The sequence below is a fragment of the Pteropus medius genome, unplaced genomic scaffold, assembly GCF_902729225.1.
Source record: "Pteropus medius unplaced genomic scaffold, Ma_sr-lr_union100, whole genome shotgun sequence".
Classification (NCBI taxonomy): domain Eukaryota; kingdom Metazoa; phylum Chordata; class Mammalia; order Chiroptera; family Pteropodidae; genus Pteropus; species Pteropus medius.
Genome location: NW_024342471.1, coordinates 6538590 through 6550866, shown reverse-complemented (window position 1 = coordinate 6550866; position 12277 = coordinate 6538590). Strand labels below are relative to the sequence as shown.

Sequence of the window (12277 nt, the reverse complement as noted above, 5' to 3'; positions counted from 1 at the left end):
AGCTGGCGAGCAGGCGGGACCATAGAGAGCCCGCGGCACCGCCCCCTCACGGCCCGAGGGCCCGCTCGCGCGGCTCCCACAATGCACCGCACAATGGCCCGACCGCCGCCACTACCGGGGCCTGAGCGGGCCTGGTGGAGCCCGAGCGCGGCCCGGCCCCCAGCACGGGGCCCCGAGCGCGGTGAGTGCCGGCAAGGGCCCCGGGGGACGGTGGGGAGCGGGGCGGGAGGCGTCTCGCTGTGCCCGCGCGCCCGGCACCAGGCGCGGTGGCGCCCCTCAGCGCGGTCGCCCATACCCCCGACCGGGGGCCCCCCCTCTGCGTCAGCCCGCGCCCAGATAGGCCTCAGGGTGATGAAAACTCTCCCCGGACCCAATAGCCGGGTCTGGGGGACCCGAAGAAACCTCACTGGCCCCTGCCTTTCAAGACCTGGAGACACAGCCCGGAGGGTCCCCTAGCCCCGACCCCCCAGGTTCCCTGGAGACCCAGATAACGCGCTGCTGACCTTATCAGGGACCCGGGTCTGGGGGACGCAGATAAGCTGCACCTGCTCCCTCCCCTCAGACACGCCTACCCTGACCCACATAATTCCCTTTCCCGCTCTAAATAGTCCACTTTTTTACCTTCTGTTTCATTTTCCAGAACCATATAACCCCTTTTGAAGCTTCCCTCGAATACCTAGTTCTGGAGAACCCAAATAAGCCCTACGAACCCAAATAAGCCCTACCTACATTTCCCTCCGTAGTGAACATTCTCCCTAAGCGGTAGACATCCTTCATCCGGATACACATTTTGAGACTCTTGAAATTAGGGGAATTCACTTGTGACTGTCAACTCCTGGAACCCTCCAGCCCTTATAATCCCTCAACCTCTTTTTGGGAGGAGGGGCTTCCTCAGTTAGCTTGCTCATGATTCTGTACCATATTTGCCCTTCCTTCCCTGAGACCGCCTTCAGACTTCTCCCTGGATTTCTGTCGCTTCTGGAAGCCGTCTCCTCCCATCTCTCCCACACCCAGGGGAATTTAACCTTTCCCCATCATACAGTGGAGTGGTTTAGAAGCTGCTGGAGGAACCAGGCTATTCCCTGCAAATCCAGTCCCGCGCTATGGGCCAGCTTGGTTGGGGAAAGGGACCTGTAAGGTGGAAGATAAGAGGACAATTGGTGTGGGGGAGTTGTTAGTGCTTTCACCTGCCAGTGTAGCTTGTCTCCTGGCTTGTGTGTTCTTCCACCTGTCAGCTTGGGGCTGTGATAGTCTGGCCTTGGGTTTCAAATCCCCACTCCCACCCCCACACACACCCAAGGTGAGGCCATTAGATTGGGGTAGGGGGGTGTCCTCTTCATGAAAATGGGGTTGTAATGAGTTGCAGCCATTTGCTTAAGGCTTCTTCAGGAGTAGGAGGCAGCGGGAATCAGAGGAAATAGGGAATCAAAGAAACCCCAGAGAGGGCTCATCTATACTGATAGAAGTAGCAGCCTGAGAGTAAACCCAGCCCTTGTTAATCCAGTTTGATGTCTCTTGGAATGATGCAAGTCATTGAGACTCTCTAGCCGTCCTGTAATTTAATTCTCCCACCACTCTGGAGTGTGTGTGAGTGAGGGGAGCAGCTACTCTCATTCTCCCCTTTCCTTCTCACTGTTTTCCAGCCAGTCAGTTTATCTTTTGGATTTGTTTCTGATGATGCCCAGGTCAGATCGTGGTTTTTTTTTCCTTTAAGTTTATTTATAATTTCTCAGTTGCTATTTTGAGTTCTGCTTAAGGGAAGATTCTGTCCGCCCCAAGGAACGTTCCAGGGTGTTTCCTCCTCGGCAGGTGTTGAATTGAGTTCTTCAGATCCCCAAGTAGCTCTTGGGCAGGAGGGATAAAAGCTATTTTAGGGTAGTCACTGAAGTGGAGCTGTTAATCCTCTGTGGGTCTCTCTCGTTAAGAACACTTAGAGATTAACCCTTTCCTTGCTGCAGGGGGGTATTTCTCAACAGTTTTTTGGGAGGGTTGGGCGAATTCAAGTGTGGCAGCAGAAGGTGGGAACATGCAACTCAATACAATGGTGAAGATAATAGCTGCCTTTTGTTGTGTATTCACATCAAGCCGAGCCCTATGCTGAGCTCTTTGCATACCTAACTAAAATAATCCTTAAAACAAGCCTGTGAGGTAAGTATTTTTAGTTTACAGATGAGGAAACAGGCTAATAATGGAGAAAGAATGCAGTTTCTATAGAGATGATGTAACACCATAAAAACTATAGTTTCATCAGAGGGCAGCAGGCATCATGGCTCACAACAGAGGAAAGACAGACTAGGGAGCAATTTGTCTCTTTTCAGCTTCCACAGTGAAGGTTGGCCATCCAGAGTTTTTTAGCAAGCATTTGTACAGAGCATTAATAGAAGAGATTTCCTAAAGTGAGAGAACTCTGGCCCACGATATGGTGTTGGAGGAAGGTAAAGTGAAGGAAGGGGACGCTTAGAGGGGTTGTGCTGAAGGTTAATTGTGACGGTAAAGGGGAAGGCTGCATTTCTGGGGAGATGTTGGGAAGGGAAGGAAACCCACTCTGAGGTCTGAGAAGTAACATTAAAGGGTGGGGGAGGGGTGGGGCGCAGGGAGAAGTACTACTCAGGCTCCGAGTGGAAAAGAGGCAGACACGATTTAGACCTCAGAGACAGCACTGTGTGTATTCATACATTTTATATGTCAGATGCTTTCCAGAGTGTTTTTTCATTTAATCCTCCATGAGAATATTATAGGTAAGGAGAATAAATCTCTATTGTAGAAATTGAGGAAACTGAGGTTCAGAGAAACCAAATAGCCTGCTCATAGTTTCACAGCCAGAAAGAGGCAGGCAGCTCTTCTGATGGCAAGTTCTTTCCATGCTACCTCCCTCTTCAGATCAGGCTCCAGAAGGAATCTTAGGATGAAAATATACCAAATTATACCAGTAACTGGGGGGGATTGATTGTGTTTGTTTTATGGGAACAGGTTCTGACAGCTTCTCTATAGTTGTTAAGGTTAGCATGTGAGACCAGAAGAGCAGCTTTGAGAGAGAAGCAGAATTCTCTGACGGTTTTGCCAAGGAAGACGTCTGAAGGAATAGGTCTGATAATGTGAGAGAAGCCCAGGAATCTTTCTGGATGAGAGGAGTTTGCAGACAAAGGACAGAGGAAGAGAGTGGATTCCCAAAAGGGTCCCTAAGGTAACACTAGCAGCTTTGGTTATCCAGCAGCCTTTCAGTAACTTTAGGTAAGGATTTCCACTGTGCCTTTTTTAAAGCATAGGGGGAATAGGATCAGAGTGTTGGCTGTTTTCTTTTAAAGCCATAGCCGCATTAAATACAGATCAAGGCAAGCACATGGCTGCTGCCTTCCCTGTTTCTATCAGTACAACCTCGTGAGCTCTTCTTAGCCACCACCAGCCTATTTCCTAGAAGCCCATTACTCACTCTTTCAGTAGTAGCATTCTAAATTGCTGTGTCTTGTTTGTGCTTGTTCAGGAGAACAGATGAGGTGGACGTGTGGGAGTTAGGGGACGTACTATTCTCTTTCTGAGTTTGTGTGGAATTTCCAGGGCTAGGCTCCCCTCTCACATCAGCCAGAGTGATGCGACTTGCTTCTCTCTGGCTGCCATTCCCAACTTTCCAGAGGCTGAAGTGCATGATTTCAGATATCAAGGGGGAGCAGAATTTGACTTTGAAGGTAGGAGAAATTCAGTCCAAACTAGATGTGCAAATTAATGCTCGGTGTGTACCCAACTCCAAGATGCATAGTAATAGTTGATATTATAAACAGGTAATTCCACCTGTGAGAAGAAGGAGGAGACTTAAACAATGAAAGCCAGATGGCAGAGACCTTTGAGGTTTATAGTGAAGCAGGTAAATATGCCATGACTTCAAGGCTCAAGTGGGACTAGTTTTTAGTGCTACCTACGCCTCCCCCGCACGTGACTCATGCAAAATGCAGCCACCTTTGTGCAGATCTTTCTAGGCAAATCTCCACTCGTGATGGGGAAATGTTTATATCATGTTACATTGCAATGTTTCTTCAACAAGAGGAATGGTTCCTGAACAGGACATAGCTCATGTTAATGATGAGCAAAGCTCTCTGGGGCATGAACCCGCTGATCCCATCATCTCGTTCACGGCCAGCCTGTTGGATGAATGGTCACTGTAAGCAGCAGGTGCTAATGAGCTGAGCAAGCATTCTGTGGCCCACAGCTAGTTTGTGTGGTTGGAGCCCTCCCCAGATTCTCGTGGACAATCCCCAGATACCCCCTTTGCTCCCTTCACATGGAAAAGCCTCATGACCATATTTTGGCCTGACCTCTTCAAAGGGAATCCCCATCGTAGAGAGTTCTGTTGTAGTTGGTAATCTGTGATGAGCTTGTGAGTGTGAATATCGGTTCGTTGTCCCCCTTTTGAGAGACCATACTGTAACTCCCATCCTTTCCTCTCTGAGTTGATGTCAGAAAAGAAGTTGTGTCACCTTGCTTCAGCCCCCTAACCCCTTCTACTCAAGAGAAAGGATCAGACTTCATGATAATGGCTCCACATTTGTGAAGGATTGTAAAGCAAGTTTAAACCAGAATTTTCTGAGCATAAGTTAAGCCTATGAGAATCAACTTGAATTCAGTGACTAATTTACTCAACTAAAAGAAAGTTGAGGGTCCTTTTCTAGGTATATGGAGATGAAAGATGATTTTGAGCTCTCAGTTATCAGTTTGGTGGAGACTAAGTTCTAATGCAAGTACTTACCTGTTTGTAATGGAGAAATGCATGTGCACTATGAGGATCTGTAGAAGGGGCCAGCCTGCACCTGGAGTATTGGATAAGCTTTGCTAAAGAAGCATGGTCTGGGCCCAAGACCAAGAGACCCAGAGAGGTGGTAGAGGGTAGGATGGAACCCGTACTGGTTTAGGGGAAATGCTGACTGTGGCGTTGCCTCCTCAGCAGAACCTCTTGATGTTGATGCGCTGCTGAGAAATACATCTGGCACAGGGGCTGACTTTCGAGGGTGTAAATTTCCTAAGTAAAAGCTTTTCCTCCCTTCTCGTCTGTTGCCTTTTGGGCATTTTATTACTCCTTAACACCTCCATGAGGAGAATTGTGGAAAGTAGTGAGTGAAGGAGAGTTAGGGTAAAGAGGAGAAGGAGAAAGAGGAGGTGGAGGAGGAGGGGCTGCTCTCTCTGAGTTTAGAGGAAAGTATGTAAAACAGAAGTCAGAAGAGAAAGTTTGGAGTTTAGGGTTTTTACTTCCTCAGATTATTTTGTTTCCTATTAGCCTAGGTGGTACTAGTAATAAAAGTTATCACAAAGCACTTATTAGGTGCCCAGCCTTCTGCTGAGTGCCTTATATTCATTATCTCATTTAATCCTCAAAACATGCTTATGATTCAGGAGATTATTAAGTCTTTTGTAAATGAGGAAACACTTCATGGAAATAAGTAATTGGCTGAAAGTCACATGGCTTCAAATTGGAAGGGCTGGGATTGGAATGGGGATCTGTCTGCCTCTAGAGCCCATGTTTTCATGGTATTGGGCTCTCTAACACCTGGTATTCTGATGTTTCAGGTGAAGAGATTGTTTTCTGAAGGCTGCGTTGGAGACTGTGACAGAGCAGACAGCCCATGTGGAACCGATGGGGAGGCTTTCTGAATAACATGGCCCTTCGCCATTAGCCTTGCCATGACCACATTTTTCACCAGCGTCCCCCCCTGGATTCAAGATGCAAAGCAGGAGGAGGAAGTGGGCTGGAAACTAGTTCCCAGGCCTCGGGGCCGGGAGGTGGAGAGTCAAGTGAAGTGCCAATGCGAAATCTCGGGGACGCCCTTCTCAAATGGAGAGAAGCTGAGGCCTCACAGCCTTCCCCATCCAGAGCAGAGACCATATAGCTGTCCTCAGCTACACTGTGGCAAGGCTTTTGCCTCCAAGTACAAGCTGTATAGGTAGGTGACATTCCCATGCCTCTTCCTGCCTTAGGTTCCCAGAGAACAGAGCCAGAGAGACTCCACTGAGTGTGGCAAAAGAGTAGAGGTTAATTTGTCCCCTAAGCGTGTTCTGAATGACAACCATTTGAGGTCTCTCACTAAAAAATAATAGTATTTTTTATTCAAACACTAGAATGTGATGGGTATAATATCAGACAGCCATGAAAAATGAGATTGAACATTTTTTTCAATAGTACTTTCCCCACTCCTATCAGGTAATGGTGAGAATCTTAGCCAGAAATTAAGAATCCATCTTAGAACTTGAGAAGGAAAAGGAGACCCTGCAGTCCAATCTGTAAATTTTTTAAAGTGGAGGCTCAGAGTGGGGAAGTAACTTTACCCGAAGTCACATAGCTTCTTAGGTCCTACAGTGCCTCTTCTACTGAACCATCCTGCCATTCAAATGATTACTTCAGTGTCTGTAGAGTCCCTGGTGTCCTCTGGGTCAGTGGCTTTCCTGAAACTTGTAAGCCCAAGAACCTCTGCTAAAATAAAATGAAATGCGAAAGCCCTAGTATAAAGCAGATGCAGCAGAGCAGCTTTGAAGGGAGAAAGGCCTGCTTGGAAGCAATTTTGATTTAATCCTTGCCTTTCCATCAGAGAAACATGAATATGCTCTTTACAAATGAGACAGACTGCCTGATGCATAATATTTCATCTATTCATCTGTCAAACTGGTTTATTGAGCTCCTACATACCAGGCACAGGTAGATGGGAGTGCTCGCCCTCCTTGAGTTTATTATCTTAATAGCGTGGACAGGCAGCAAACAAGTAAATACATGAACAAGTTGACCACAGAAAGCCTCAGTTCCTTGTCTTAAAAACAGTTGATAGGAAGGAACTAAAATAGGTAACAGGGTCGTATGTGACCAGGATTGGCCTCATGACAGTTCTGTGGTCCTCAGGAATTCTTTGATTCCATGTGCTTCATGTGACTTGGATGGACTCCAGTTGGGGCTGTCTTCTTAGACTATCTTAGTGACAGTCTGGATGTCAGTGGGAGGCAGCAGGAAAGGTCCTAGTCCAGTAGGCAGGAGCCCCAGCTCTACCCATAGACACTGTGTGATTTTAGGTGAGTTACTAAACCTCTGGGCTTTAGTTTCCTTACCTGTAAAATGAGGGTAGTGGATTACTCAGCACCTCCCTCTCATACATTATCATGTCAGTTATGTCACAGGAGGTCAATGGTAACCCTCATAGGTGTGAGCACTCAAACATAGCATGGAGGTATTGGGGACGTTTGATGCCCTTCAGGTAGAAAAGATCACTGGGTGCTATACTAGAGACAGTGGTGGCATACTTAAGTGAACCCACTTCTCAAGGTCTGTGTTTAAATTCAGCCTGTGCCACTTACTGACAGTGGAGTAGGACTACCCTGCGCTTCAGCCTCTTAGAGGACGAGGTTAATGACACAGCTCACACAGGGCCTTGTATGATGGGCCTTTGAAGTCTTGCTGAGTTTATTCTGAATGTATTTGGAGCTCCGGATTGTAATTTCTAGATTCTGAGCTGCTTTCTGGCTAGCCCGATGAGAGCAAGTAAACTAAAGGACACTGAGGTGCCATACCGTGAAAACATTTTTTAAATGTTGCTGGTTTGCCTGGCAAACAGTTTAAATGGTACAGTGGGCATACAGTGAAAAATGAATTGTTCTCACATTTGAAGCCACTGTTCTCCCCAGAGGCAACTGGGAGGTCAGTTTCTTGTGTGTCCTTGCTGAAACATTCAAACACGTATTCCCTTTTTTCCAAGGGATTATATTATTTATACACACTATACAGAACTTCCTTTTTTGACTCAGCTCCCTATATCTTGGAAGATTGTTCTAGATCAGAAAGTTTAGATATATTTTGTGTTCCCTTTATTGTGTCATTTAAAATTTTGTAAATGTAATTTCTTGAAAAAGAAATGTGTTCACATAATTTAAAATTTAAAAGGTACCATAAGGTATACAATGAAAATCCTCCATCACACTGCATATTTCTTCTCCCCATAGGCAGCTAGTGTTGTCAGTTTCTTATATATCCTTTTAGAAACACTTTAAGCACATACAAGCAAACTTACATGTATTTCCCTCTTTTCATATGCATAGTCACATTCTGAATGCACTATTCTGTCTCACTGCTTTCTTCCACTTACTGTATCTTAAGAGCTTGTTCCCTGTGGGTACATAGAAAGTTGCCTTATTTTTTTAAAAAGTTGAGTCATTTTACAGACTTACCATAATTTATTTAACCATTACCCTATTGATGAGCATTTAGATTGTTCCTGGTTTTGCTACTATATACAGTGCTGCAAAGAATAGCAGTACTTATGTGATTCTGCAGGTGGATGAGGACATCTATAGAATATAGTTGGCGTGGTAGTCTATTCCATTGCATGGCCTTACCATAATTTTTATGTCTAGCTCCCTTTTAATGGATACCTCAGTTGTCTGGCCAGCCCTTGTGATCTCCTCTCTTTCTCCTCTGCCCTCCATCCCTACCCCAGGCACATGGCCACCCATTCAGCCCAAAAACCCCACCAGTGCATGTACTGTGATAAGATGTTTCACCGCAAAGACCATCTCCGGAACCACCTGCAGACCCACGACCCCAACAAAGAGGCCCTCCACTGTTCCGAGTGTGGTAAGAATTACAATACAAAGCTGGGCTACCGGCGCCATCTGGCCATGCATGCTGCCAGCAGTGGTGACCTCAGCTGCAAGGTGTGCCTGCAGACCTTTGAGAGTACCCAGGCCCTGCTAGAGCACCTGAAGGCCCACTCACGCCGGGTAGCAGGAGGTGCCAAGGAGAAAAAGCACCCCTGTGACCACTGTGACCGGCGTTTCTATACTCGTAAGGATGTACGGCGGCACCTGGTGGTGCACACGGGCCGGAAGGACTTCCTGTGCCAGTACTGTGCCCAGAGGTTTGGCCGTAAGGATCATCTGACACGGCATGTCAAGAAGAGCCACTCACAGGAGCTGCTCAAGATCAAGACAGAGCCAGTGGACATGTTAGGCCTACTCAGCTGCAGCTCCACAGTGAGTGTGAAGGAGGAGCTAAGCCCTGTGCTGTGCATGGCCTCTCGGGACATGATGGGGGCCAAGGCCTTCCCTAGCATGTTACCCATGGGTATGTATGGTGCCCACATCCCTACCATGCCCAGCGCGGGCGTCCCACACTCCTTGGTGCACAATACGCTGCCCATGGGTATGAGCTACCCTCTGGAATCCTCACCTATCTCTTCTCCAGCTCAGCTTCCTCCAAAATACCAACTTGGATCTACCTCATACTTGCCCGACAAATTGCCCAAAGTGGAGGTGGATAGTTTTCTGGCGGAGCTTCCAGGAAGCCTGTCTCTCTCATCCGCTGAACCTCAGCCCGCCTCACCTCAGCCGGCGGCAGCTGCGGCCCTCCTGGATGAAGCACTGCTCACCAAGAGCCCCGCCAACCTCTCTGAGGCCCTCTGCGCTGCTAATGTGGACTTCTCCCACTTACTGGGCTTTCTTCCACTCAACCTGCCCTCGTGTAACCCGTCTGGGGCCACAGGAGGCTTGGTTATGGGCTACTCCCAGGCCGAGGCACAGCCCCTGCTCACCACATTGCAAGCTCAGCCTCAAGATTCCCCAGGAGCTGGGGGACCGCTGAACTTTGGGCCTCTGCACTCCTTGCCTCCTGTTTTCACCTCTGGCCTGAGCACCACCACCCTGCCTCGTTTCCACCAGGCATTCCAGTAGCCCCCAAGGAAAGCCTCAGCTCAGTCTTGGACTCTGTCAGGGAGCCTCAGTACCCATCCTATCTGCATCCTCCATGAAGGCAGCTGAGCTTTCAGAGCTGGGTTCAAACAGAAAAAAATCCAGTATGTTTATGGAGCACTTGGTTTGGGGGTTCAGGCTCCAGGATCAGTTCCAGGAGGAACCTTGAGTCCCAACCCATTGAAAAGCTTGCATACTATAGGACTTCAGGTATTTTTACTTTTTTTTTTTCTTCTTCTTTTTCAATCTGAATCGGGAGCCACACTTAGCCCTCTCCTTCTCTGAAGTGTCAGAACCTCCTTCTCTTTGGAGAAGGGAAAGACCTGTTGGAGACACAGAGGTTTCACTTTGGATGACCTTGAGAGAAATAGCCCAAGAAGCCCGCCTTCTGGTCCCAATTTGCAGACCTCACAACAGTTGATCAGGCCCTGCTGCAGAGGGTCACTTGGCTCCATCACCTGCTCCAGCTAATGGGCAGGAAAGAGAGAGGGCCTCTGTTCTTCCCCACCACCCCCATCCCTCCTGTTCCAGCAGCTCCATTTTCAGTCAGTGTTGTCCAGCAACGGTACCGTTTACACAGTCGCTTCAGACACACCATTTCACCTCCCTTGCCGAGCTGTTAGCCTTAGGATGATTGCAGTGAACATTGTTTACACACCGTGAATTCATTCCCATCAGTCCATTCCAGTTGGCACCAGCTGGAACCATTTGGTACCTGGTGTTAACTGGAGCCCTGTTTACAAGGCGGAGTCAGGTGTCACTGACTTCTCTTCACTTGAGGTCACATTTTTCCCCTGTGGGGAAATAAACTGACTTTGGACTGCTTCATTCTCTGCCATCTTCCATGACTGTGTCTGTTCCTGCCTTCCTCAGCAGTGTCCGCAGGAGACAGGCAAGAAGATTGGAGCGGTTTTCTCACAGGTCTGCAATTCTGTTTTTCTCCAAGTATACATCATGATCCCCTCATCCTCCTTTTGAACTGGAAAGGGGAAGAAATGGAAGGCATGCCCACTTCCATCACCTCCCCATTTCCTAACCCCCACCCCGAACATCATGAGCTGTTATCATTAGTCTTAGAAGGAGGGTCTTGGGTTCTAGGCTGGTGTGAAGAGCAAAGGAGAGAGTGTGAACCCCTCATTTGTGTCTCTCCTACCTGTCCCTTTTCCAGGAAGTTGTAGAATTGTTGGAAGAAGAGTTTTCAGAAAGTTGGGACTGGGCAGATAGTTGAGTCCTAATCTATGGGTGCATCATTGCCTCTTACACCAACTTTTCTTATCCTCTGTCCTTTCTCTCTCCTCCACTTTGCAGTTCCCTTGGACTCAGGGCCAATGTGCGTAGGCTTCTCTGGCTCTCCATCATAGAACTTTCCTCAGTTTTGCTCCCAATACTTGGCAAGATTTCTTGTAACAAATAATTACTTCTGACCGTGGGGCTCTCTGCCACAGACAGCACAGCCCTTGCCCAGCCACACCCCATCCCTGCTTCATTCTCACTTCTGCATGGGCACTCTTCCCACTCATGGAAGGGAGGCAGCTCAGGAACCACCAATGTGGTACCCTTTTGAGACACCTCTACTCTGATTCAGAAACACACTTCTACCTCTTCTAACTCCTACAGATGCAGCCAGCAGTTTCTGGGCACTTCTCAGCAGGTGCCTCATGCTGGCTTCTCCACTAGGGTTTCAGGACAAACTACCCAGGAACTGCCTCAGCCTCCTCCCAGTTCTCCCTCTTTTCCCCTTCCATCTAGAAATCACTTTGGTCTATCATCAGTAACAGCAGGTCCAAGACCCAGGCTTCTGCTTCAGCCCAGGCCGGTACTCTGAGGTGAAAGCCCTAATGTAGCTCCCTAGTCTTTGATTGGAAGCAATGTGGAGTGAATAAGCATGTTTTGATTCAAGCAGGGTAGCTTGGGATACCTTAAAAACCACATAAAAATGTATGGCAAGATTAGAATCTGATGAGGTGATTTGCTCTAAAAATTAGTTTCAATGAGTCCCAGGGACTGATTAAGGTTTATATTTAAAAGCGTCCACCTTGATATGCAGCCACCACTTGCATGCTGTGCATGCTACTGGGACTCATATTACAGGAAATGGTATTTGAGGATCCAAGCAGGACTCAGTGCTGCCATTCTCCTTGTCTCTGGTCTTCATCACTAGACCCAGCAACCCTTCACCCACTTCCTGCCACCTTCCCTTCACCTTCCCTTCACAGAGGCAAATAATGGGCCTCTGGCCACAGAATATAGTTTCAGGCTGTTAGAGTGAGTCTCCTCCTCTCTGCCTGCTTTTTCTTGTTCCTTGAATCCTCTCCCCCATTAGTGATGCTGGGAAACTTAGAGGACAGGCAAAGCAATTGTTTAAAACCTTGTAACTGGACCTTGTCCCTCCTTCCCTCCCCTTCCTTCCATCCTGCTGCTGCTTTCTTCTTCCTTCAATGCCCTCATCACCTTACAAGGAATTTCCCTATCACTGTGAACTTTGCTAGTGCAGAGAAACATCTACCTTCACCTTTTTTTGGACCATAGCTACCCAACTTTCTTAAACTTCACATAATTTAAAAAAAAA

General features: G+C 47.7%; 1 protein-coding gene across 2 annotated transcripts; it reads left to right on the top strand.

Moving 5' to 3' along the window:
* Positions 1-35: 35 nt before the first annotated feature.
* Positions 36-12277, top strand: PLAGL2 (PLAG1 like zinc finger 2). Of its 2 annotated transcripts, none has more exons than XM_039864045.1 (3): positions 36-181; positions 5554-5927; positions 8460-12277. In XM_039864045.1, exons 2-3 carry the CDS (start codon positions 5668-5670, stop codon positions 9688-9690), a joined length of 1491 nt encoding a protein of 496 aa, XP_039719979.1. In that variant the 5' UTR covers positions 36-181; positions 5554-5667; the 3' UTR covers positions 9691-12277. The 2 variants fall into 2 exon arrangements, with proteins under 2 accessions (XP_039719979.1, XP_039719980.1); XM_039864046.1 differs by lacking the exon at positions 36-181 and adding an exon at positions 2593-3184.